The following is a 27,488-nucleotide window of genomic DNA, read 5'->3' as shown; positions in this document are numbered from 1 at the left end:
GTTTCCACTTACATAGTAGAAATCTGAATTGTGCTGTCACTCGACAATCTTGTTCCTAAGTACTGAGCAGTTAGGAGGAGAATTTTCCATCTCTTATCAAACAAATAGGCCCTTCTTTGTACAATGCAGAAATTCCTTTCTGCCTATGACCAATATGAAATAGGATATTAATCTTCTAAAACTTTTCCACTTGTAATCTGCTGCTTCTAATAATTCCAAGTTAGATTTTTTTGCTGAATTAATGTATGTTGATTTTCTTTTAACAGAAAATCTTAAGAAAAATTTGAAGTGAACTCATACCTGGTGTTATATAACATTTGTAAACAAATGAAACAGTATAATTTTATTAACTTAAAAAGTACATTGCTCATTTGTCTATTTCCAGAATTTAAGTCAGGGAAACACTATTAGAGGGATAAAAGAGCAGAAGATAGGTTAGTGGTCTACCAATCCCCCCCATCCCCCCCCCCAAATTAAAACAACACTGGAGCCCTAGTGGTACGGTGGTTAAGAGGTTGGCTACTAACCAAAATGTCAGCAGTTTGAATCCACCAGCTGCTTCTTGGAAACCTATGGGGCAGTTCTGTTCTGTCCTGTGGGGTCACTGTGAGTCGGAATCAACTCGATGGCAATGGGTTAGTGGTCTAGGTATTAAAATGATTTGTTGTGAATTTCCTGGACAACCGTGTGATTTTCAAATTGGGACCTTGGTTTGTTGCCTTTCATGTGATTTTAATGGTTTTGTTACTGCTTTGAATTACCCTACAATTGAATATCTAGTCTTAAAAAGATGTAGAATTTTTACTAACCTGTGGTAGTAACAAAATTTGAAACATAAATGCTCTATAATACTCATTTACCTTTAAGGTACATTGCTATAATTACCCAAATAGACAAAAATGTAGAGAATTACACAGAGGAAATGGTCACTTCATTTAGGTGATTAGAGAAACAACTTTCAGAATGGCATCAGTTTCTGTGCAAACTAATGTAAATGATTTCATGAATTCAGGAGCTGCTAAAAATATTACTACGGACAGATTAGGTTTGTGATTGACCAAGAAAAAAATTCAACTTTGTTAAATGAATTTTGACACTTGACCCTGTGGTTCATTATAGAAATTATTCAACTTTTCAAATTTTTCCTAATTAACAGGTAGTAGTTTTTTTTTAGTTTATTATATAAGAGATATGCTTTCCTTCTACCCCACAAACCAAACCAAACCCATTGCTGTCGAGTCGATTCCGACTCATAGTGGTTCTATAAGGCGGGGTAGAACTGCTTCATAGGGTTTTCAAGGAGCGGCTGGTGAATTCAGACTGCCAACCTTTTGGTTAGCAGCCAAGCTTTTAACCACTACACCACCAGGGCTCCTTCCTGTACTGATATTTATTAAATCTCTATTATGTGAAAAGCACTGCATCGTGGAAGATAGAACAAACGAAAATATTTACATTTGTCAAGATGCACAAATATATATTAGTTATCTCAATAAGTACTTAATGAGTGTCAATGCATAAACGTGAAGTTTGTAAGGAAATGTTTCTCTTCATTTAGAAGAATTTCTAAGTGAAGTTCATGAGAAAGAAAGGCAGTGTCATTCTTTAAAGTGTATTCTCCTCAGCTTAAGAAAAAAAATATTTTAAATGTTTTTAATTTTAGGAGATACTATGTATTTTATTTATTTTTTTTTTATGTATATGAGCCATGTTGGAAGGAGCCCTGGTGGGGCAGTTGTTAAGCTCTCTGCTGCTAAACGAGTGGTCGGTGGTTTGAACCCAGCAACCATTCTGTGGAAGAAAGATAAAGCAGTCTGCTTCTGTAAAGATTTACAGCCTTGGAAACCCTATGGGGCATTTCTACTGTGTCCTATAAGATTGCAGTGAGTTGGAATCGACTCTATAGCAATGGGTTTGGTTTTTTTGGTTGATTATGTTGGAAGTCTACGTGCTTATCATCTGAAGTATACTGGAGTCTTGACACAATGCAGATCTTTCTTGATCTGAATTTGGTATAAAATGGATCCTTTTGGACCTCATACAAGGAAAGAAAAACAAAACAAAACAAAACCCATTGCCGTTGAGTCAGTTCCAACTCATAGCGACCCTATAGGATAGAGTACAACTGGTCCATAGAGTTTTCAAGGAGCGCCTGGTGGATTTGAATTACTGACATTTTGGGTAGCAGCTGTAGCTCTTAACCACTATGCCTCCAGGTTTTCCTCATACAAGGAGAGTAGTAGTAATGAAATAGCAGAAGGACGAGTCTTATTTAGTCTGTATAATGGGTCCCTAAAACACTTTGTATTGTTATAGTTAGTTGCTGTCAAGTCACTTCGACTCATGGTGACCCCAGGTGTGCAGAGTAGAACTGTTCCATGGGGTTTTCAAGGCTGTATGACCTTTTGAAAACAGATCTCTAGGCTTCTCTTCCGAGGCACCTCTGGGTGGGTTTAAACCACTGGTCTTTCAGCTGGTAGTCAAGCGCTTAAACATTTGTGCCACCCAGACTCCTACACTGTGTACTACTCTCCCCATTTTCTAAATGAGGAAATTGGTCTCAGAGTCTACAGCAAGAAAACCTAAGTTCTTTACCTAGCGCCATCAGCATATTACTTTGTGATCTTAGATAAGTCATTGCTTTACTCTGGATCAAAATTTTCTCATTTTTATTATTCAGTTACAGTTCTGTTACTTATAACCTTTATGTTACAAGCCTAGTAGGTAGAAAATCTGACTTTTTGACTCTGTCCTTTTTTGTTGTTGTTAAATTTTGCTTACTTCCGATTTTTTTTTTTTTTTAGTTATTTCTAGGTAACTTAAAGACAGACCACAGTGGATTTATAGACATTATATTTTACTTCTAAAATTCCTCTTTGAGATTTTGTGTATATTTGAAAATTTCAATGTTATTTCATCTTGTGATTTTAGATTTCATGAATACTTTTGAGGATTTACCCTCACTGAGCACTTAGCATATACTTAGTGAAAACAGTGCAAGGATATGGAACACTAAACCTGTATCTCAAACTTTATCATAAATTTGAGAAATTGACTTCTTTGGACCTCAATTTCCTCATCTGTAGGAGAGTTTAATTAGATAGTCTCTAATGTCCATTTTGACTCTAAAATCTGTGATTCTTGAAGAGTTTTAAAAAGCTAATGTTGTTTAATGGAGAGGATTAACAATAGGCAAGTAAGGCTTCTTCCTAACAGATTTTAATGCTATTTATGTTGAAATGAAAACAAGTACCATTTATTTTTATAATGTATTAATTTTACTTGTTGTGGATGAATAAATTTTAATACTGTAGTAAAATGAACTAAAACTCCTCGGTAGAACAGATAGTTTCCTGACAAAGAGAACTTTAGGAAGAGGGCGAAAGTTTCCATTTCTAATATGTGATCAAACAGATAATCCAACTTTTAAGAAAAGAAGATGCCTCTTGCCGGCTCAAGAAGAGAGCAGGGAAATTTATGAGACCCTACGAATAAGAAAGCCCTAGGATTTGCTAATGGGATATTTAGATCAGCTTTATGTGTTATTTAATGTTCCCGCTTAGAAAGTGAATAAGTAGGAAAAATTGAATAGCAAATCTGATTGCTTGATTTATTGGCACAGTTCTATCTTTAACTGCACTTCCAAATGTTTCATCACCTCACTGTCTCTTTCTATGCATGTTAACATTTTAAAATGTATTCTGGTAGTTTTCTAATTCATTGACACTACATCCTGTATTGGCTTGTGCCCATCTTTTTTTTTTTTTTTAACAGATTTGTATTTTTTTTAAAGATTTTCTTCCATTGAGCTCACAAAAAAGAAACCTCAGAATTTTTTAATTTTAAAGCATATGATTAGGATATGGTTGAAATTAGTACTTATTTTTTATATTCTTGTAGTTCCCACTCCCCTACATTAATTTTTCTCTTTTACAGATATCGATGATGCTCAAATACTTCCCCGTCCAACTAGAGTCAGACATTTTTCTCAAAGTGAAGACACTGGAAATGAAGTTTTTGGTGCTTTGAATGAGGAACAGCCATTGCCTCGAAGCAGCAGCACTTCTGACATCTTGGAACCATTCACTGTTGAACGAGCCAAAGGTGCAGTTCCTGTCATTGACAGTTCATCCCGTCATGCACCAAGCTTGCAGAGTTCCACAGAGGCTTCTTCAATAACTAGATCCACTGAAAGCCACATCACTGATACTCATAGTAGAGAGTCTTCTCTGGAAGTTGGTGATAGCATATATGACCATCTTTGTCATTTAATAGGTCCGGTAGAACTTGCAGATTCAGCCTTTGAACAAATCCAGTACATTGACCTTGAAGGAGATGACGATCTTCTTTCCTCCCTGAAAGAATACCTTAAGGAAAACCAGGAAAATCATAGTAAAAATGAGATAGGTAAAGATGCAGCTTCTCAGGAAGTGATTAGTGGAGTAAATAGGGATGAAGGATCATCCTTAGATAAATTAGAATACATAGACCAGGAAGTTAAATCAGAAAATACCACTCCTCTTGCTGGAACTCCTGAAAACACGCAGTTTCAAAAAGAACCAGACACAGCTGTCTTCATGAGTAATATTGCACCTAACCAGTTAGACAGTTTTATAAGAACACAGACCTCTGAAAAATCTAAGCAACCAAACAGTGATAAACAGTCATCAGAACCTAGTTCAGATAGCCCTTATGATAAAGAAAAGAGGAAACATTTGTATAGACAGACAGCCACTGAATTAGATGCCTGTGTGGATCTAACACTAGTTGAAAAGCTTAAGGGTGTGCAAATGAATGAAAACATCACTGCCCCACATGTTATGCATGCCAAGAAAGTTACTCTAAAAGCACCCATTAACCACAGAATGCCTCATGTTACAAACACTAGCAAGCTTTCTCCAACTAAAAGGAGCTTGTCTGAAACAGTAACTCACAGAGCCAAAATCATGAAAATTGCTACTAAAAAACGAAATAGTGTTCATGTTACTTTTAGACCCTCTACTGAATCTGTTCAGTTTTATAATCCTCTGGAAAACAAAGAGGCTCCATGGAAGATGAGACTGCGAAAGCTCAGTGGCTTTAGTAGTAGTACTAGTAGTAGTAGTACTAGTAGTAATAACAGCAGCACCAGCAACACTCATACCAGCTCAAATAGTGCTACAGAGCTAGTCAGACCTGGTGTTTACAGGCCTCTAGATACGATTAGCACAGCATCAGTAAATAGTAAAACAATTAAAGAATCCACAGAGACTACTACCACCATGTTACAAAAAGAAGGAATCGCAAGTAATCAGTTAGGTAGCCGTAGTACTCTTAGGTCATCAAGTCATGAGGCAGGACTACAGCAGGGCTCCCTGGGTGGCGTTTATAAAACTGTTGTACATGCTCTTTCGAAGCCGAAGGCAAATGTTTCCCCACAGAGGCAGAACAGAATGCCACCAGAGGCTCCACTGAGGGATCTGTACAGTCATGTAATGGGCTATTTTGGAAGGAAAGCTGCAGGTGAGCACTAACAGTGTGCAGAGCGCAAAAGGAGAAAGACAGCACCAGTTTGGCTTAATGCAACTGAAGCAAGCTATAAGCAATCAAAAAGCTTTGGGATGGTCACTGCTTTCTCTCTGTTTGGTTATGCATGCGCCTTTTCCCAGCTGTATTTTTCCCAGCATAAATGGTTTATTTAAATTACTAATTTCCCTTGTAAGGCATTAGTTAAACCTCTTTGCTGCTGAACAAGATAGGAAAGAAGATGATATGGGAAAATTTTAATGACTTTTCAAAGGCTACCTAAATCAAGCATTTTCTGGGTCTGTGTACCACATGAGCCTTGAAATTAAAATTAAGTTTATTGAGGAATTGAAATACTTTTTCCCAGCCCCGCTACAGTTTATATTTAAAGGGGTACTATCTATATTTAATCAAATTCAGTCATTTTTACTGGTTCTTTACTTGGTTTTATACTTTTTCTTGGTAGAAATTACTTTGATATTAGATAACATAATAGAAATCAACCAACAGCAACATTTTTAGTTAACTGTCATTGAAGAGGAAATTAATTTCTTAAATCTCAAAGTAGATTTAGTTACTTTTCATTAAGCCATTTCCAAACATACTGTAGGCTTTTCCGTTTTGCATTCATTCTTCTAAAATGCAAGTTACATCCTTGAAACACTTATTATATTCTTTTTTCTGAGATTTTAGATGTGCATAAAGGTTTCATTATAGCTGATCATAATTTAAATATGGAACCTCTATGGACAGAATAAAGAAAACAAGATTATGGTAACTGTTTTATCATCTTGATTCAAAGTTAAAATAACTTTTCAGATATAGAAAATCAGCTTTCAGCAGTAAGGTAGGTTTTGATTTTATTTGTTTTAACACGGTTTTGTTAGCATGATTAACAGAACGCTGTATAAAGCATCTTGCATTGAGCCATTAATGCCACATGGGGGCAGTGTTTGATAGCTTAGCAAAGCCTGGCCAGTAATATAAAGATAATGGTATTTCACAGTGAGCTTCTGACCAGTGTATTAACCTGAAATGCTTAGTAATTCATTAGGAATATATACAGTGCTGATTTTCTTTTAATTGCGGAGAAATAATTTTTCTGCAGCCTAATAGTGAAATACATAAATAGCATGTTATTTTCTGTAAGTTAGTTTTCCAAGTGTAAAAATTTCTTATTAATGTAAATCGTAATGTATATTATACCCATAAAAAGATAAAACTGATTATTTATTTATTTATTTTTAGAGAAACACCTTCGTGAAAATAAACCATTTTTTTTCCTTTGAGCACTAATTATTTAAAATTAGATTTTATAGTGGAGAGAAATAACATTACATTAAAATTACAGAAATTAAAAAAAAATTGTATTTAGAAATATCCAAAGTCAGATGCATTTGTGTCTCACTGAGATTTACATAGATTCAAGGATATGTTCCTTGGAAATATTCTTTGGAAAAAAAAAAAGAATTATAAATTATTAAGACTTTAAATAGAAGCATAGAGATAAGAAGGAAGACAAGTATTATACCAGTTTCTTTATAGGCAATCTTAACCTAACTTCAACTAGTGCTTATCTATAAGCTTTCTTGCTATTTAAGGTCATAATGAAGATTGACTAACATCTGCTTAGTTAAGAAAAGTAAATACCAATTTACTAATTCTTAAAATTAAATCTAAGAGGAGGGAAATTATTTGTAAATGCATGTTTGGCAAATAATTGATATGGCATAGATACTTTGCATTTTTTTGTTTGTTTCAAATTTAGAAAAGGCAGTTAAGTCTTTCCTCACTATATGTAGTTATTTATTTATCTTTAGCCAATAAAGAGGACATGAGTGCAAAGCTGCCCCCTCTTAGTAGTGATACTGGCAGCAGCGGTGCTAATGTTCCTGATCTGATGGATGAGTTTATAGCAGAACGTCTTCGAAGTGGTAATGCCTTGGTGAGTTTTATTTATTTGATTTTAGGAAGGAGGGTAGAGAAATTAGAAGATACGTACCTCTGTGTGTGTGTGTATATGGAAATTTTAATTCAAAAAAGCCTCAAAAAATTTCACCCTTTATTGGCTTGTTAAGATTTTTAAAATTACATTTTCATAATATTTTTTATCCAAGGACATAAAATAAGCAGGCATATAGTTTTGACCAGAGTGAAAGACTGGAATTATCTGTTTACTCAGTTACATAGGGGTCAATCACTACCTTCTTCAACCATTTGCCATTGAGTCAACCCCAACTCATGGTGATCCCATGCGTGTGTCAGAGTGGAACTGTGCTCCATAGGGGTTTCAGTGGCTAATTTTTCAGAAGTACGTCAACAGGCCTTTCTTTCAAAGTGCCTCTGGATGGCCTCAAACTTCTAACTTTTTTGTTAGCAGCCAAGCACCTTAACCTTTGGACCACCCAAGGACTTTTACTGCCTTCTTGGTCCCATCCCGTCTTCTCACTTTTTGTTCATTTTTGTTCATAATGCCCTGGTGCCTGTTGCTAGCCCTCATCAGGGAAGATAGCAATATAGGTCTTTTGGCCCAGCTTCCATAGTTTTGATAGCACAAATATTGATTGCCTAATCATTCCAGATAACTTTGCAATAGATTACAGTAAAATTGAATGTTGGGATTATGGTGGGGGGTTGGAAGGTATTTGATCTGTAACCCGTTGCTGTTGAATCGATTGAGACCCGTAGTGACCCTATCTCTAGTAATCGTTAATTGTGGGATAAAGATGTGGCAGCCGGCTTCCGTAAAAATTACCCCTGTTGCCGTTGAGTTGATTCTGACCCATAACAACCCTATAGGGCAGAATAGCACTGCCCCATAGGGTTTCCAGGGAGTGGCTGGTGAGTTTGGACTGCTGGTGTTTTGGTTAACAGCAGAGCTCTTAACCACTGAGTCACCAGGGTTCCCTTCCTTAAAGATAACAGCCTTGGAAACCCTGTGGGGCAGTTTAACTCTGTCCTATAGGGTCACTGGGTTGCATTTTTTTATAGGGTCACTTGAGTCGGAATCAACTCGAGGGCAACAGAAATAATTATTAAGGAAAGATATATGTGGAAGTGATTTTTTTAAAAAAATGGTCATATTCAGTTTGGGTTTCAACTTACCTTTAGTGACAGCCTGTAGTTATATTATATTTACATTTGTTTTAGTTATTTTAATTTTTTTCTTGAGTGGGTAAAAATCATAGAATATCGCGTTTGCTCATTTTTCCCTCCCTCCTCCTCTCTTACTGTGTCTTCTGTTTGCTTCTTCTTTTTCCATTTGAATACTTTGCTCTTTCTACTGCCTTAATTTATATTCACTCCGTGGATGCTGTTGAGGCTTAAGAGTCTCAGGCCCAGCACTATCTGATATTTGGGTTTTTGCTTTAGGCAGACTGACAGTAGTTCAGGCTCCAGCCCTATACAGTTACATAGATCTTTTGGTGACTGTTTCCTATCCCCCTCCTACTGCAGGCCCTATATCTCAATATTTAGTGTTATGAGTATATCAGAAATGTAAGGTTTTCAGGTGCTTAATGAGAATATTAAAATTATTGTTGTGATTTTTTTAATGATAAAATGTTTCTTGAATTTTTAGACTATGACAAGAAGAGGAAGTAGTCCAGGCAGCCTCGAAATTCCCAAAGACCTTCCAGATATTCTAAACAAGCAGAGCCAAATGCGCCCTATTGATGATCCAGGTGTGCCCTCAGAGTGGACTTCCCCTGCTAGTGCAGGGAGCAGTGATCTTATCAGCTCAGATAGTCATTCGGATTCTTTCAGCGCTTTCCAGTATGATGGCCGAAAATTTGACAGCAAGTATCTTTTCTATTTGAGCAGTATGTCTTTTGTTGATTGTTTTCTGTTCAAGACTGAATTATGAATTACATAGTCATCACCATCCTCTCTAGTATTTCTTAGGACAAAGGTTTCCACATATTTCTATTCCATTTTTCAGTGAAATTCCAAAAGGCGTTTTAGGAAATCCCCTCAGGTTGAAACCACTTTATTTTGCCAAACTAAGGGCATTAAAAAAAAAAAATTAAAAAACACTGTCCTTTCATAAAACAAATGCATTTTTAAAGCCAAAAATGTAGAATGGAAAAAAAAATCAGAATCAACTTGATGTTAGAATAAAGGACAGTCGTGGTTATGAGTTGACCTACATAGCAATTCATAACAAGAATTATTTACAGAAGACTTTACTGTAGAGATTCTTTCACTTTTTCATTGCCAAATTTCAGTGTACAAACAAACTTTGAGAATTATGGCAATTATACCAAATGCTTATTTTTCTTAAAATAGTCCTTTGTATGATATTGCTGAAAATTACAGCATTTTGTAGCAATCTGGATGGAATAGAATTACTGGGTTCCTGAATCTGTCTTGAATAATTGCTCCATGCTAAAACAACATCAGTGGTATTATTTGATACTATATTGCTGCTACCTAGCTACTCTGCTATAATTCTGTAATATACTGGTAGTCAGTTAAGGACCCCCTCCCCACCCCCACCACCAAAAGAAAAAAGAAAAAATCAAAACCTTGGTAACCAAGTTTGTGAAAAGCTGGGAGATGCATTGGAGAATTACATATTTCCTGCCTTCATGCATGGTATTCTACTCTGATCTCACTCAGACTAGGAATAGGATTTAAGAGAAAGATAATTTTTGTCATATTTTGTGCCATTTTTATTGTATATACCTCTACCAAAGACTATAAAATACTTGACGAGCAATAATAAGTACATAACCAACTATAAGAAAACGTGTGTGAGAGCGGTGTCTTTTACCATCATTTTCATTAATAATAAGCTAGGAAAACCTTTAAAAATAGGTTTGTAATTATAATCTTAAAAATGTTATTTACATTATTTACACTTGCCAAGAGCTATGGCTGCCAACCAAAAGGTTGACAGTTCAGATATACCAGGTGCTCCTTGGGAACCCTATGGGGCACTGAATGGAGGACAGGAGCCACTTGTTACTGTGAGTCAGAATCAACTCGATGGCAACAGTTTGGCTTCTTTTTTCTTTTGGTGTGGTATTTAAGTAGAATAGATTTGGGGGAATGATAATGTTTGATCATTTTGCTGGAGTAGCTGTGTCTCTTGTATTTCTTTTCTAACTGGGACTCATACAAGCATTTCTTCTTGTAGATTTTGGTTTTGGAGCTGACACTGGGATTGCAGCCTCTGCTGATGTAGATTCAGGTTCCGGCCATCATCAGAGTGCTGAGGAACAGGAAGTGGCTAGTCTGACCACACTGCACATAGATTCTGAAACAAGCAGTCTTAATCAACAAGCTTTCTCTGCTGAAGTTGCAACGGTCACTGGTAAAGTTACTTGAATATATTCCTTTAGTGCATATTTTAAGCCTTCCTAAAGATCTGTTTAGAATTTTAGAGATTATAGGTATTACTTATTACTGTTTAGTTTCACTCATCTTTATGTAACAATGGAGGAGGAAAAAAAGAACATTAAGAGTTCTCAACCTGGAGTCAACGTAGGTAAGCTTCATGAGTTTTGTGAACTTCTAGTATTCTACGCAAAATTGCATATAAACACCCATATATACTAGAACATTTTCTTCAGCGATTGTTAGATAGATAACCAAAACAGGTTTAAAGGCACTATACCTTTATCATCTTTGTTCAGATTTAGCTAGCCTAGACTTTTATAGATTTATTTGGCCAAGTATTTATTATACAAAGCATATAAAGCACACTGTCCAATAGAAGGCCTTATTTTTCAATATGCTATTATTCTGCATTTATACAGTAAGTTATGTTTTTCAGAAACTATGTGCCTAAACCTTCCACCATAATATAAGCGGGGTTAAGGAAATGCAGTCATGCAAAATGCAGGTTCCCATTGTTGCTAAGTTAATGCAGTGGTCAGAGTGAGCCTGAGCAAGTAGTACCCTGTAGTTCTGGAATTTCTACTACATGATCCAAGAAGATGGAAGGAATAAACAGAGTCATTATACCAAAAAGAGTTAGTTGATGTTCAACCATTTCAAGAGGTAGCATATGATCAGGAGCCAATGGTACTGAAAGAAGTCCAAGCTGCTCTGAAGGCATTGGCAAAAAACAAGGCTCCAGGAATTGATGGAATATCAATTAAGATGTTCCAACAAATGGATGCAGCACACTCGTCTATGCCAAGAAATACAGAGGACAGCTTCCTGGCCAATTGACTGGAAGAGATCCATATTTATGCCTATTCCCAAGAAAAGTGATCCAACTGAATGTGGAAATTATAGAACAATATCATTAATATTACACACAAGCCAAATTTTGCTGAAGATCATTCAAAAATGGCTGCAGCAGCATATTGACAGGGAACTGCCAGAAATTCAGGCCGAATTCAGAAGAGGACTTGGAACCAGGGATATCACTGCTGATGTCAGATGGATCCTGGCTGAAAGCAGAGAGTACCAGAAAGACGTTTACCTGTGTTTTATTAACTATGCAAAGGCGTTCGATTGTGTGGATCATAACAAATTATGGATAACATTGCGAAGAATAGGAATTCCAGAACACTTAATTGTGCTCATGAGGAACCTTTACATAGATCAAGAGGCAGTTGTTCGGACAGAACAAGGGGATACTAATTGGTTTAAAGTCAGGAAAGGTGTGCGCCAAGGTGGTATTCTTTCACCATACCTATTCAATCTGTATGCTGAGCAAATAACCCGAGAAGCTGGATTATATGAAGAAGAACGGGACATCAGGATTGGAGGAAGACTCACTAACAACCTGCGTTATACAGATGACACAAGCTTGCTTGCTGAAAGTGAAGAGGACTTGAAGCACTTCTAATGAAGATCAAAGACCACAGCCTTCAGTATGGATTGCACCTCAACATAAAACAAAAATCCTCACAAATGGACCAGTGAGCAACATCATGATAAATGGAGAGAAGATTGAAGTCAAGGATTTCATTTTACTTGGATCCACAATCAACAGCCATGGAAGCAGCAGTCAAGAAATCAAAAGACGCATTGCATTGGGTAAATCTTCTGCAAAGGACCTGTTCAAAGTGTTGAAGAGCAAAGATGTCACCTTGAAAACTAAGGTGCGCCTGACCCAAGCCATGGTATTTTCAGTCGCATCATATGCATGTGAAAGCTGGATAGTGAATAAGGAAGACCGAAGAAGAATTGACGCCTTTGAATTGTGGTGTTGGTGAAGAATATTGAATATACCATGGACTTCCAAAAGAACGAACAAATCTATCTTGGAAGAAGCACAACCAGAATGCTTCTTAGAGGCAAGGATGGCGAGACTGCGTCTTACATACTTTGGACATGTTGTCAGGAGGTTTCAGTCTCTGGAGAAGGATATCATGCTTGACAAAGTACAGGGTCAGTGGAAAAGAGGAAGGCCCGCAACAAGGTGGATTGACACAGTGGCTGCAACAACGGGCTCAAGCATAACAACGATTGTAAGGATGGCACAGGACCGGGCAATCTTTCGTTCTGTTGTGCATAGGCCGCTATGAGTCGGAACTGACTCCACGGCACCTAACAACAACAACGATCCAAATTCATTCTTGTTCCAACTGAAGTTTGATGCCACTTCATAGTAGTTATGCATTCCAGCATAAATATCAATGGGGTGATTTTTGCTTCCTGTCATTGACTGCAACTTACAAGACTGGTGCAGCGGTTTTTGCATGTATGTGTTAGCCGGGGCATGTTTCCTCAGCCAATTCAGACAGACTAAATTGAGCCAGGGGAAAACTAGATTGGCAGGAACCCGTCATCTGTTTTTACATCCTGCATCCTCTTCTCCGCATCTCTTCTCCCAGAGTATAAGTAAAAACTTTAGTTTTCCCCATTGCAGAATGGGGCACTGAATGGAGGGCAGGAGCCACTTGCGTTAGATCCACATTTCCATTATCACAGGATTTATGTTAATCAAAGAGAAATATCAGAAAAAATTCTTACTTTATAATAAATGCTTTTTACTGCAGTTGTCCTTAAAAATAAATATAGGTGAACTTCTAAGTCAATTGGCAAAATAATTCTATTATGAAAACATTCTGCATCCCACTTTGAAATGTGGTGTCTGGGGTCTTAAATGCTAACAAGCGGCCAACTAAGATGCATCAATTGGTCTCAACCCACCTGGAGCAAAGGAAAATGAAGAACACCAAGGTCACACGACAATTAAGAGCCCAAGAGACAGAAAGGGCCACATGAACCAGAGACCTACATCATCCTGGGACCAGAAGAACTAGTTGGTGCCCGGCCACAATCGATGACTGCCCTGACAGGGAGCACAGCAGAGGACCCCTGAGGGAGCAGGAGATCAGTGGGATACAGACCCCAAATTCTCATAAAAAGACCAAACTTAATGGTCTGACTGAGACTAGAGGAATCCCGGCGGCCATGGTCCCCAAACCTTCTGTTGGCACAGGACAGGAACCATCCCCGAAGACAACTCATCAGACATGAAAGGGACTGGACAATGGGTAGGAGAGAGATGCTGATGAAGAGTGAGCTAATTATATCAGGTGGACACTTGAGACTGTGTTGGCATCTCCTGTCTGGAGAGGGGATGGGAGGATAGAGAGAGTTGGAAGCCGGCAAAATTGTCACGAAAGGAGAGACTGGAAGGACTGACTCATTAGGGGGAGAGCAAGTGGGAGTAAGGAGTAAGATGTATATAAACTTATATGTGACAGACTGACTTGATTTGTAAACGTTCACTTGAAGCTCAATAAAAGTTAATAAAAAAATAAAATAAATATAGGTGAGAGGATACTCAACATTACTAGTAATCAGGGAAATAACAAAAACCATACAAGATACCACTATACACATACTAAAACAGGTCAGGTTAAAAATACAGTATCAACTGTTGAAGAGGGTGTAGCACAACTGGAAAGATCTCTTACATTGTTAGTGCGAACGTAAAATGAGGTAGCCACTACGGAAAAATATGGCAGTATTTTATAAAGTTAAGCATACATTTACCTTATGACCATTCCTGGGTATTTCCCTCAGGCAGTTGTATGTGAAAGTTCATAGCAGCATTATTCCCAGTAGCTAAAAATAGAAAACATTTCAAAGTCCGTTAACTAATAAATGGATAAACAAATTACAGTGTTTTCATAGTATGGACTAATAGTTAGCAATAGAAGAACTAAATATTTATAGAAGCATAGTTGACTCATAAACATTATGCTAAGTGAAAGAAGTCAAATACAAAAGAGTACATACTGTATTATTCCATGTATATGAAATTCTAGAAAAGGCAAAGCCATAGTGACAAGGCTTATCAGTGGTTACTTGGGATTAGGGGTCAGAGGAGGAAAACTGCAGATGGGCACAAGGATGGTTTTTACGGTGATGGAACTGTTCTGTATTTTGATTGGTATAGGTTATAGGACTGTATACAATTACCAGAATCCATCAAACTGTACACTTAAAATGGGTGAGCTAGAAAAAATAAATGTAGGGTTTTATATTCTACTATAGCACAGATTTTAATACTCCCAAGATTCTGAATTTTTCGATAGCCTAGAGAGATTATTGAAACTTTAAAAAGGGTAAAATATCCAAGTCGAAATAATAAAATACCTCAGAAGTTCTCTCACTATTTTGAGATCCACTGCAGATTCCTCCAGAGCCTGTGACTCAAAAGAATCCCAGCACATTCTTTATCTGTAGGCAGCCCTTCTTTAGAAGAAAGGGTTTCTAAACATTGTGCTCTTCAGACAACTAGAAAGTTTTCTCTGTATAAGCCTAATTCTAGTTTACTTTAAGCTATTAATCAGACTACTGTGTTTTCAAAAGATTCTTAGTTCTCTTAGAATTCAGATAATTTTAGTATTAGTTCCACATGAAAGTTTCTAAAAAGAAAACTTGATATGTACAGAGAACTTGTTTTAGGCCTTTTGCCTTTAGATGATTTTTGTATAATTTCTACGAATTTTTAATATATATGTAACATATTTACTATACCTGGGAACTATTTCTAGGACTCTACTAGGAATTATTATTAGGAATTATAGTCTTAATCAGTGACATTAATAATACTGCAGAGATGTCTGAGAAACTAAAGCAGTTCTTAGATTTGTTTATGTTTGAAAGACATAAAATTGAGCAAAGAGTGTTAGGGTTCTCAGGAAGCAGTGTATAAACTGAGATCTAAAAAATTATAACCATAGAAGAAAAGGGTTAGGGCTCCATGCAAGGGAAAAGCATGTGGAAAAGACCAGAGGTCTGATGAATTTTGATAAATATAAGTAGTTAATTTCTGTGGCTAGAGCTTAATGTAGAGGGGGGGAAAAGAAAACCAAACCCACAGCCGTCAAGTTGATTCCGACTCATAGCAACACTATAGGACAGAGTAGAACTGCCCCATAGAGTTTCCAAGGAGTGCCTGGTGAATTTGAACTGCCGACCTCTTGGTTAGCAGCTGTAGCTCTTAACCACTATGCCACCAGGGTTTCCTAATGTAGAGAGGCTAGGGGAAATGTGGAGAGGTAAGAAAGTTGCAGAAAGACTTGAAAACCATACTAGGAAGTTTGGGCTTATCCTGAGGCCAGTGATGAGCCATCGAAGGATTTTAAATTCAGGAGTGACATGATCAGTTTATATTTTTAGAACTTTTTGCTGCTTTATGGAGAATGGATTGAAGTAAGAAGTTGAGATATGAGGGAGAGGGCTACGGGCTGCTGGGGACCACTGTAATATCGCATTGATAGTGTTGTATGGAACGGCAATGAGCAATGCCTCTACTCTTGAATTGCTCAAGTTTGAATTAGGGAAAATACTGTAACAATGAGTACCAGAAAGAAAAGTTACTTCACGTTTCTGTGGGTGAGCCAGGAATGGGAGTAGACATTCTAGCTCTCACTGATGGCTTCTGTTAGCTGGTACATCCAGTTCTGATTCCATCGTAGTTCCGTGGTAGACACGAGATGAGACCTCTAGATAAAAAATCTTGTACAAATACTAATATTTTATTGTTCTTCTTGGCCAATTTATAACCTGTTTTTTATCTTTTCAGTTTATTTTTTATTGAGGTTTTAAGCATTACATCTTAGGTACAGGATTGAATATACTCTTTATGGTGATTTTGTTAAATTATATTTACAGGTTCAGAAAGTGCTTCCCCAGTTCATTCAGCTCTGGGATCCAGATCACAGACACCTTCCCCTTCTACACTGAATATAGATCACATGGAACAGAAGGACCTACAGCTTGATGAGAAGCTCCACCACTCCGTTCTTCAGACGCCAGATGATCTAGGCAATATTTGGAAATTAGAAATTTGCCATGTTTTTCTTTCAGTAAAATTAAATTATATTAGTGCATTAGTGTCAGAAAGATCTCAGATAAATAAGCCATCTCGTGATTATGCATGATTATTGTAATTTACTAAGCCTTTCGGAAATTTGTTACTATAACATTTTTTATTGCTCTTGTTTACTTATTATTGCTCCAGAATTAGTACGTTGCATTATTTTTGTGCATTATGTTAACATTCATTAATACAGTGCTATTTTTTAAAACAGAACATATGTAATTTGGCATCATCATTCTTAATACTAATCAGGCTTTCATTGAAGCAGTTGATCAAATAAAAATTTTTTTATTGATTTTAATTATGCAGTTATACCAATTGAGTTAAATTAAAAGCAGATGATCCAAATGAAGTATTTTTATTTTTGAGCAAATGTTTAAAAGTACTTGGGAAACCTTAGAAATTATAAGTAAAAAAAAAAGTTATTTGGTTAAATCCTGCATGGTATATAACAAGCATCAGGATAAAGAGACATTTTGCAGATATGCCAAAAAAACCTTTGGTGAGAGACATAGTTTATGAGATATTTACTATAGTAATACACAAAGCTAGTTTTCATTGGAAAGCACATTTACTCTCTGAACAACTGAAGTAATTTAAAACCATATAAGTTCTGGACCTTTTTTCGTTCTTTTAATATGCATTCACCTTGCAGTTACATAAGGCCTGATTTTTCTCGTTTGTGGATTATCTCTAGACCTTTTGTTTTCCTCCTTTTGCTGAGTAGTTTTTGTGATGGGTTTTTGTTTGTTTATAATTTTCCTCCAACAGTAGAAAAAGTTTCAAATATACAGAAAATTTGCAAGACTACTAAAATGAACACCCATAATCCTTCATATATATTCACCAGTTATTAATATTTTGCCACATCTGCTTTATTTCTGTCTATGCACACACATCTCCTTCTTTCACTGAGCCATTTGATAGAGAATTGCAGATATCATAACACCAGCCCAAACATGTCAGTGGCTATGTCCTGAGAATAAGTTATTTCTTGCATAACATGATGTAGTTATTACATTCAGGAAATTCAACATTGTTCCATTACCATTATTTCAGTCTATAGTCAAATTTCCCAAAGCATTGTCTTAATAATACCTTTTATAGCTGTCCGCCTTCCTCCGCAGCTACCACTACCAGCCCGATTCAGGATTTAGTCAAGGATCACACATCGTTACTTGCTTTTTATCGTTTAAAATTTTGTTAGCTTTGCTTTGAGAAGGGTAAGTTAGAGACCACTTAGTTGATTACTTGATATATTACGGAGCAGTTGAAGAGTAGGGAGGCAGTAGTAGCACTGGTTAAAGCTGTAATGTTTTGTTTGAGTGGCTTTATACCAAAAGCCTATTTTTTGAGAAAGACTAATTTTCTTTAATAATAACTTTTTTTATGCTACAGTTACTGTGTACTTTGTATGGAAAGAGAAAATAGTATCTTAAACCTTAAGTGGTAGGAGTAAGTGATGTTATATATAATAAAGAAGAACTTACTGGAAATTATTAGGTACATTGGGGTATTATCAAACTTGAAAAATTGTGAACTTATGAGTCTTTCTACAAAATTTTTAGTTCCCAGTGTTCATTTGATGCATGGATATATTTATTGACTTTTAAGTGATTTTCTATAGCCTATTCCATTATATACATTGAGCTGGAAGAGAGCTGTAATGGTAGTTAGCCAAAGCATCTATTTTACAGCTGAGGAATTGTAGCCTTAGAGATGTTATTAAATAACTAATACAATATCATGTAGTTAGTGGCTTAATAAGATTAAAACCCAGGGTTCCTAACAGCTGGTCTAATCAGTATTCTCCTTTTGTTATCCATATTTCTTGCTCATAATCTTGCCAATATTAATAGACAAAAGGAGTGTAATTATGGAAATTTTAGATTTTGTTTAAATTTTAGTAAAATGTTTCTTTTTCATCTTTTTGTGATATTTTTATGCTAGATGTGACTTAATTGTGAAATATATATTTCGTTTAGAAATTTTAAATACAAAGAAACAGGCTTATGACGACTTCCTATGGGATATGCCTGAAATTTTCTATTAATTTGATAATATAACCTGAAGTAGCTATTAGATAGATGAGAGAGTATGTGCTTTTAGTGATATCAAACATAAATTTCTCCATCTGGTGCCTGTAAAGTGAGTGGTACTTGTTTCATTTTCTCCTTAGGTTAATCTAGATAGAGGCACTATTCAAGAAATAATTAATGGCATAATAAGGAATTATAGACTGGTGAGGTTTTGACCTTATCAGGAAAAAAATGACGCTAATGCCTATTGGTGTTTCTTCTGTTCACTTTTGTAGATATTTTAAGGTGGTTATTTTAAATTGGCCTTTTTGTGTTTCGTGATCCGTTTTCTAGAAGAATTACTTATGCTATTGTCTTTTCATTTTTTCCTATAGAAATCAGTGAATTTCCATCTGAATGCTGTAGTGTGATGGCAGGGGGTACCCTCACAGGGTGGCATGCTGATGTTGCTACTGTAATGTGGCGAAGAATGCTCGGCATTTTGGGAGATGTCAACGCTATTATGGATCCTGAAATACATGCTCAAGTGTTTGATTACCTCTGTGAACTCTGGCAAAACCTAGCTAAGGTAAGAAAAAGAAAGGGAAAGACAAGGGGAGAAGGGAAGAAGAAGAAAACACTAAGAAATAGAAGAGGCCTTAGAGAACATTAAGTTAAATCCCCCCTTACTGTAGATAAACTGGTGTCCGACATTATGGAGTCACTTAACCATGATTAAAAACCTAGTTATAGAAACTGGACTTGAATTCAAGTTTAAGGCAAAGTAAACTGGAAGGGAGAATAGTTTTCATAGACTTGTTTTGTTTTGTTTTAATTTTTATTGTGCTTTAAGTGAAAGTTTACAAATCGAGTCAGTCTCTCATTCAAAAAATTATGTACACCTTGCTGTATACTGTTACTCTCCCTGTAATGAGACAGCACACTGCTTCCCTCCACTGTCTGTTTTCATGTCCATTTCACCAGATTCTGACCCCCTCTGCCCTCGACTTGTTGTTTTTTTGTTTGAAAATTACAGATTAGAGATAACCTCGGCATTTCAACTGATAACCTAACCTCGCCTTCTCCACCAGTTTTAATTCCTCCACTGAGAATTCTTACACCTTGGCTTTTCAAGGTAAGCTTAATATATAAAACATTAGTTTGAAAGTTTCATTTAGTAAATAAGCATATAGTCAGTCTTAGAAACTTTAACTGTTGTATAGCCTTGCAGAGCCCTTAATGTTTAAATAAGTTGTTAGGCATTATATGAAGAGGAGAGTGGCATACCAAAACTATTATGCAGAATACATCATTTGTATTTGTTTATTTTTCTTAGTAAAACAAAAGTGACTATGGAAAAATGTTTATTGTTTACAGTGAAATCTAAACCTCAAATTTATGTCACAGAATATGCTATGTACTTTTGAAGATCTAATTATTTTAAGTATTTAAAATGTTTGTTCCATTTTCCTAAATGAAACAATGTGTGGTTATTCATACCTACTGTGTATCATATCATACCTACAGTGTATCATTCTTATTACCATTGATTGTATTGGCTCATTGACAATCACTTTGACTTGGTATTTGTATTAAAGACAATCATCAGATAGTCATAAACATGACTCTTGAACATTACTTCATGGGTCTTGATCTTGGCCATAAAACTAAAAAGTGTGGGAGGTATGTAAACATTTGTACCCTAATGTGATTCGTAGTTTCAGTAATCCTGATTGTTGACGCATTAAAGAAATTGGGTCATCATAGAGATAAATGAAAACAAATACATTGTTTCCTATATTTAGCTGTTAAGTATTTAACAAATAGTGTTTACTTTTGAATATTTAAAATTGATCTTTTAATTGTAGGCAACTATGTTGACTGATAAATATAAACAAGGTAAATTACATGCTTATAAACTTATTTGTAATACAATGAAAAGAAGACAGGATGTATCACCAAATAGAGATTTTCTAACACATTTCTACAATATAATGCATTGTGGATTACTTCATATTGATCAGGTAAATGTATATATCTTCTAAAAACTTACTATCTCAGTTTATCTCTAAATCCTGTTTATCAGTTTTTAAGGTCTAGAATTAAAGTTATCCCCCTTATATAGTGATTTATATACAAGTAACTTCCATTTTATGACTTTATTTGTTCTTGAACCATGGTTGAAAAATAAACTATTGTAGTTAGGGGGTTGACTTGAGCATTAAATCTTTACCTTAACTTTAATGTTATAGTACAAGTTAATTTTTTTAAAGAGGTTAAACCATCCTTTTCTTAGATATGAAATTTCTTCCTTTAATTTCCTAATTCCTAATATCTAGTTATAGGAACTGGACTTGAACTCAAGTCTAAGGCAAAGTAAACTGGAAGAGAGAACAGTTTTTGTAGGCTTGTTGTAATGCTGCTTTGTAGTTGATAATTGATTCACAGGCATATGGGCTTGTTCATTTAGTCATGCAGTAGTCAGAGGTTTTTTTCCACTGTAAGAATCAGCACATCACAATTTCTTATTACCATTGATTGTGTTGGCTCATTGACAATCACTTTGACTTGGTTTTTGTATTAAAAACAATCATCAGATAGTCATAAACATGACTCTTGAACATTACTTCAGGGATCTTGATCTTGGCCATAAAACCAAAAAGTGTGGGAGGTGGCAAGGTATGTAAACATTTGTATCCTGCCAAGAAATCTTCAACAACTGTCTCTGTATTTTCTGTCATCCCTCCCTATTCTGGTACTCCAGTCATTCATAGGTTATTTCTCTTGATAGAGTCCCACATGATTCTTAAGGTTTCTTCATTTTTTTCAATTCTTTTATCTGATTTTTCTTCAAATATATTGGTGCCAAGTGCTTTATCTTCAAGTTCACAAATACTGCCTTCCGCTTGCTCAATTCTGTTTCTCTGACTTTCTATCGAGCTGTCTAATTCTGTAATTTTATTGTTAATCTTCTGAATTTCTGATTGCTGTCTGTCTGTGGATTTTCCAGGTTATTAAATTTTTCATTATGTTCCTGAATAACCTTTTTAATTTCTTCAATTGCTTTATCTGTATGTTCCTTGGCTTGTTCTGCGTATTGCCGCATTTCCTTCCTGATGTCTTGAAGGGTTATGTATATTAATCTTTTGTATTCTGCATCTGGTAATTCTAGGAAGGCACTTTCATCCAGAAGATCCCTTGATTCTTTATTTTGAGAGCTTGTTGAGGCAATAATGGTCTGTTTCTTTATGTGACTTGATATTGACTCTTGTCTCCGAGCCGTTTATAAGTTATTCTATTAGTTTATGTTTGCTTACTGTATTGTATGTTCTTGCTTCGTTTTGTTTTGGTATGCCCAGATGGGTTGCTTCAGTGAGCTAGCTTGATTATTTTCGCCTTTGGAGCTCTGACGTCCTGTCACCAGATGGCTAGAGCTGTTATGAGGTATATCAGTCTAGGAGTCCATTCTCTTTTCTTGTATGAATTCAGCTCAGGTGTCCAGGTAGCTGATCATCAAGTGTGTGGTACAGGCTCTGTCCAACAGTCTAAAGGGGCAAGGGTGATTGGTATAGGCACCGGTACCTGGTTGCAGCAGGGGGCTATGCTCTGAACAAGGCAGAGGGCCTGAGAATTGTCCCCCGAGTGTCTCTGAGGAAACCGTGTCCCTGTTCCCTAGAGTGTACAGGTGGGTGGGTTCTGCAGACAGACAATGGGCACCCAGTGTTTTTGGTTGTAAGGACTGGGAGGCACCAGTTATCCTTGGAACCCTATCGTGGGTGGCTGGGTGACCCGAGTGGAGCCACCAGTCCTTAGGCCCCCCGATGTGGGTCAGTGAGGACCCTGTTTAATAGGCAAAGCGGTGTCAAACATCAAACACCCGCTTCTCCACTGCACAGTTGAAACAGTTGTAATCTGCCAACAAGGGCCTATTCTCCTGAAATAGGCCCACACAGGTCCATGCAGGGGGGAAAGGTACTCAAGGCCCACGGACCATTTATGCCTAGACAGGAGCTGCTTCTGTCCTGAGCTCCCTCCGTTAGTGGAGCTGGCAAATTATCTTTTCCCCCAGTTGCAAATTTATTCCTTCTCTAAGGCCGGGAGGATGGCTCTAGGTGCTCAACAGGGCCTATCACAGGCCCAGGGGAATCAGCAGCCACCGAAGCCGGCCTGGGGGCAGGGGTGCGGTAGAATATACGTAAATACTTAGCTTTTGCTGAGGCGCCATTCTTCTCTGGTTCTGGAGGTGTGAGTGGGCTGTGTGGCTGGCTACTTCTCCCTGAGGAAACTGCAGCCATACGCTACCACCAGCCTGCCGCAGCCGCTCCCAGGAATGATGCATGAGGGCTTCCAGCAGTTCAGGTCTGGTAACTCCTCTCTGCTTCTGAACAGTTTCTTCCTTCTCCTCCCACTCAGTTTATTTTCTAACTTTGCCTTTGATGGTCAGGGCTCCTAGCTTGTCATAAATGTACTTGTTTAACTTGTTTTTTTCTGGTCTTTGTTGTAAGAGGGCTCGCCAGAAACATCTCTCTATTCTGCCGTCTTGGCCCTGCCTCCAACATTTGTATCCTAATATGATTAAATTTCACATGTAATTCATTTAAAGATCATTCAGTTAATATTAAATGATAATTATATCTCTAAAAATGAAAGAAAAGCTGTTGTAGATATTTAAAATAATTTATAGATACTCCACTTTTTAAACATGTCTCAAATGAAATGAGAATCTTAATTACTAGAAAAAGAGAGGCTTCATTTAAGGTCATTCAGATTGAGCAATGCAACCTAATACACCGCATCCTCATGGCAAATTCCAAAAGTGAAGTGAAGGAATAACCAAGTTAAGAATTTTTCTTCAAACACGCCTGAGATCTAAATTTCTGAGGCTAGACATCAGCCATCATGGGACTTCAGTTTATCTAAAAAGAGAGAATCTCTGCAGTCACCATATTACTGGTCGCGTGGCTTCAGGATCAGAGCTACCACGTGGAAACAACTAGGTGGCAGAAGAAACTTCTCTGCAATTGAGTTTTACAGTGTCCGGGCCTTATATTCTTAACTCTCTGAAGCAAAGAACCTTCCAGTTTGCTCTAGTGTGAAAAAAAAATACTCTGTTGATATCAGTTAAACAAATGTGTTTTAAGTTTACTTTCCATTGACAGAATATAATGCTAAGCATGGATTACTTGGGAGAGTTAAAATGGGTCTTTCCAATTAGCCAATATATAGTAATTACCTTTTTATTATTTTATTTATTATCTATTTTTAAGGCTCTTGGTTAGCTGATACCCAAGATTGCATATGTAATTTTCTTTTTTCCTTCTTTCTTTATTCCTAAGGATATTGTCAATACAATTATCAAGCACTGCTCACCTCAGTTTTTTTCTCTTGGTTTGCCTGGTGCCACAATGCTTATTATGGATTTTATCGTAGCAGCTGGTAGAGTGGCTTCTTCAGCTTTTCTCAATGTAAGTTTTTATTTTCTGTTCTTCACAATATAACAAACTTTAGTTAACCAGGACTCAACTAACAAAGCAACAAAAGAAGAGCCATTGCTGATAAAATATAACAATCTGATATCCAGGAAAACTTAAGAGTTTACTTGGAATTGATTCCTTCTTCCACATTAAAAAAAAAAAAAGAAGGGTAAACAATATACTCTAAAGTGTATGGAAGCACTAAAATTATTTGATGAATTGACCCAAGGGCTTTAAAATGGATTAAACCTAGTAAGCAAAACCTGGTAAGATTTAAAATTGAAGAACTGTAAGGAAACAGAAGAAAGTAAAGAAAGGGCAATGGCTATATAAAAGATAAGTAAGAAACAGTGGTCAGTTAACTCAGAAATATGTTCTAAGATTAAACTCTAAACTGTAAAACTACATGGCAAGATTTTTCTTAAAGCCACAGAGCTGGGAGAAACTCAGTATAGTTAGAACTTGTTCATATATGAGTGGCTGAGGTGAGCTAGAGAGGAAGGCAGCAGCCATATTTATAGTGGTGAAGAGGTTAGATTTTATCCTAAGGGAGAAATGAGTAACCATTAAGCAAGGAGTGACATGATCAAATTTGTAATTTAGAAAGATCACTCTGGAACACAATATAAATAAGAAATAATAAACCAAAAGTCTGTTGGACAAAAACTAAGGGTATATGGAAGAACAAAGTTAGTGATAGTTGACTAGCACTTTATAACTTACAAAGCAGTTTAACATACAGTACGTATTTCATTTACAAGCTGCAAAAGACTAACAGTGAATGAGAAGGAGTTCTGTTTGTGGCATAGTAAGCTGGCTGTGTTAGATATCCATGAGATGTCAGGAGGGCAATTGCATATACAAATCAGGAGCTTAAGAGAGATGTCAGGACTGAAAATATAAAGGTTGAAGACATCAGCTGTTATTTTCTCACCTAGAGAAAATGAGCTCTATTTTTCCAGTTTCCTGAGGATAGTGATCATATCTTACTCATTTTGGTATCTGTAGGGCTTAGCACATCACCACATTTGGTAGGTGTTTATTAATTGAATGTATAAGTATTCAGCGCCCACTATGTGTAATTGTTAAACTCTTTTTTAATGTGTACAAAGTACTCCTTTGGATGGGATAAAGGGAATGTGGAATAAATGAGATATACTTTGCCCTCAAGGAACGTATAGTAGGCTGGGGAGATAGAAAAGTGTATTAGCAGCTGTAGAATGCGGGGCATCAAATAGGTACCAAGAGGAGGAGCATAGATAGCATAGTGGTTAAGAGCATGGGGTCAAGAGCCAGTCTGCCTGGGTTCAAATCTCAGCTTCGCCACTTATTAGCTGTGTAACCTTGGATGAGTTATTTCCCTGTATCTCAGATTATCTATTAAATGGAGATAACCACTTCAAAGGATTGTTTTATAAGGATTAATTAATTGTAACATGTTTGGAGTATTTTATGATACGTAGTATGTGCATTATAGGATAATTTATATAAATGTTAAATAAAATAATTCAGAGAAAGGAAATATCATATTTGTTTAGGGACATCATGAAGGACCCATGGAAGAGATATTTGAGTAGGTCCTTGAAGAATTAATGGTATTTTAATAAGTGAAAATGGAGGTGAGAGAAGGTATTCCATGCAGAAGGAAATAGGCATAAGTAAGATGTGTTCAACAAATAATCCATTTCACTTAGAGGCTAGTTAATCTGCAAGAGAGTAGTGGACAGAAAAACCAGAAAGGTACTTTAGAGCCTTGCTACCCAAAGTATGGTCTACAGACCAGAAACATTTTACCGGGTCTGTATGTTTGTTAGAAATGTAGAATCAGGCTCCCATCGCAGACCTGCTTTTTAACTAGATCCCAAACGATTGGTAGGACAATAAAGATGGAGAAGCACTGCTTTGGACTAATCTTGGAAGATCTTAAATGCCAGCGATCAGGTTATAATGCTTTGTTAGATAGTTAAAATTTTTAAAGTAGGGAGAGAGATGATTGAATGTGTACTTTGGGAAAATTAAATAAATACAACCTACAAGTAGATTAAATGGAAGACAAACTAGAGATGGGAACATTTTATAAGGCTGTTAAAGTGTTATCAGTGTATGCAGTTTATCAGTCTCTTGGATACTGGCAAAAGTCAATGAACTCCCAGGAGACTGATATATAGACCAGTGTAATTTTTTATTAATTTATTATTTACTATGAAAACTATTACTATTCAGTAGACCAGTTATTCCAGATGATTGATTAGGACTTTTCCTGTAGCCTTCCTCAAGATTCTGTAAGAGAATTGAGCCCTAACAGCCTAAGGCATCTATTGTATGTAACTGTCTTCTCAGCTGTGCATCTAAAAGGATACAAGTTCTATAACATCCTTGGGGAAATTTTAGCAATATCATTTTTTGTTCTGTGGTTTATATGAGGAAGCCCTATTGAGAAAGGCTGCATGGGAAACCAAATCATTGCAGGAATGAAGCCTGACACCACATCCCCACAATAAGGTTAAGGTCAATCTTTTCCTTTGAACAGTATTGGAACTACACAGTCCAAATACTGCTCTTTGGATTCCTATTTTAGATCCTGTGCATATCATCTTCCTTCTGTTAATGTTTTCTTTCTTTACTTAGGCAGGTTACAGAACAATTGACTAGGTTTTGCGTTAATTATAATTATGTTCCAGGTCTACACCCAGTATACCTGCATACCTGAATGGTCCCAGTTACCTCATCCACATTTATAGAAAAATTCTTAGCTAATCTCTTTCATATAAATACCAATTTTTATCAAGTTTATTTTTGTAGAATAAATTTTATTTTTAAAATGAAATGATGGCTACAAATTTACTCTACCCCTTTATGCTGCTGTCTTATATCTGTAAGTCCAGATTATTTTTTAAATCTGGAAATGAGTTGTTTTGGAAAATCATATAATAGAGGCTACTCCATTGCCTTTGTTATAACTTTAATTAATATGAGAAAATTCTTTTGGAGATGGTTTCCTGTTTTATGTGAATAGAAGTATTATATTTCTAAAAGATTTGCTTTTAGCATTTTTGTTCAATATTTTTAAATATATGTTAATTTGCAGGCATTTTTGTAAATAAGACAATATATTAGTAGGTGTGTATTGGTGTTTGGTGGGTATGTATGAAGGCAAAAGGGGAAAAAGAAATGTTCAAGGCTGAT

At 36.3% G+C, this 27,488-nt stretch overlaps 1 protein-coding gene across 8 annotated transcripts in view; it reads left to right on the top strand.

Annotated features, from left to right (window-relative positions):
- Nucleotides 1–27,488, top strand: part of RALGAPA1 (Ral GTPase activating protein catalytic subunit alpha 1) — a 258,926-nt gene that overhangs the window by 111,072 nt on the left and 120,366 nt on the right. For 6 of the 8 annotated variants that reach the window (XM_064292405.1, XM_064292400.1, XM_064292402.1 and 3 more), the window contains 9 exons: nt 3,937–5,502; nt 7,326–7,450; nt 9,086–9,302; nt 10,646–10,822; nt 16,603–16,755; nt 19,224–19,417; nt 19,865–19,963; nt 20,697–20,852; nt 24,165–24,293. In XM_064292405.1, coding sequence (XP_064148475.1) covers nt 3,937–5,502; nt 7,326–7,450; nt 9,086–9,302; nt 10,646–10,822; nt 16,603–16,755; nt 19,224–19,417; nt 19,865–19,963; nt 20,697–20,852; nt 24,165–24,293 — 2,816 coding nt within the window. The remainder of the gene's footprint in view (nt 1–3,936; nt 5,503–7,325; nt 7,451–9,085; nt 9,303–10,645; nt 10,823–16,602; nt 16,756–19,223; nt 19,418–19,864; nt 19,964–20,696; nt 20,853–24,164; nt 24,294–27,488) is intronic. The other 2 variants (XM_023546116.2, XM_023546115.2) reach the window with 1 other exon arrangement.

This window comes from Loxodonta africana, chromosome 10, assembly GCF_030014295.1.
Source record: "Loxodonta africana isolate mLoxAfr1 chromosome 10, mLoxAfr1.hap2, whole genome shotgun sequence".
Classification (NCBI taxonomy): domain Eukaryota; kingdom Metazoa; phylum Chordata; class Mammalia; order Proboscidea; family Elephantidae; genus Loxodonta; species Loxodonta africana.
This window is presented reverse-complemented; position numbering and strand designations above follow the sequence as displayed.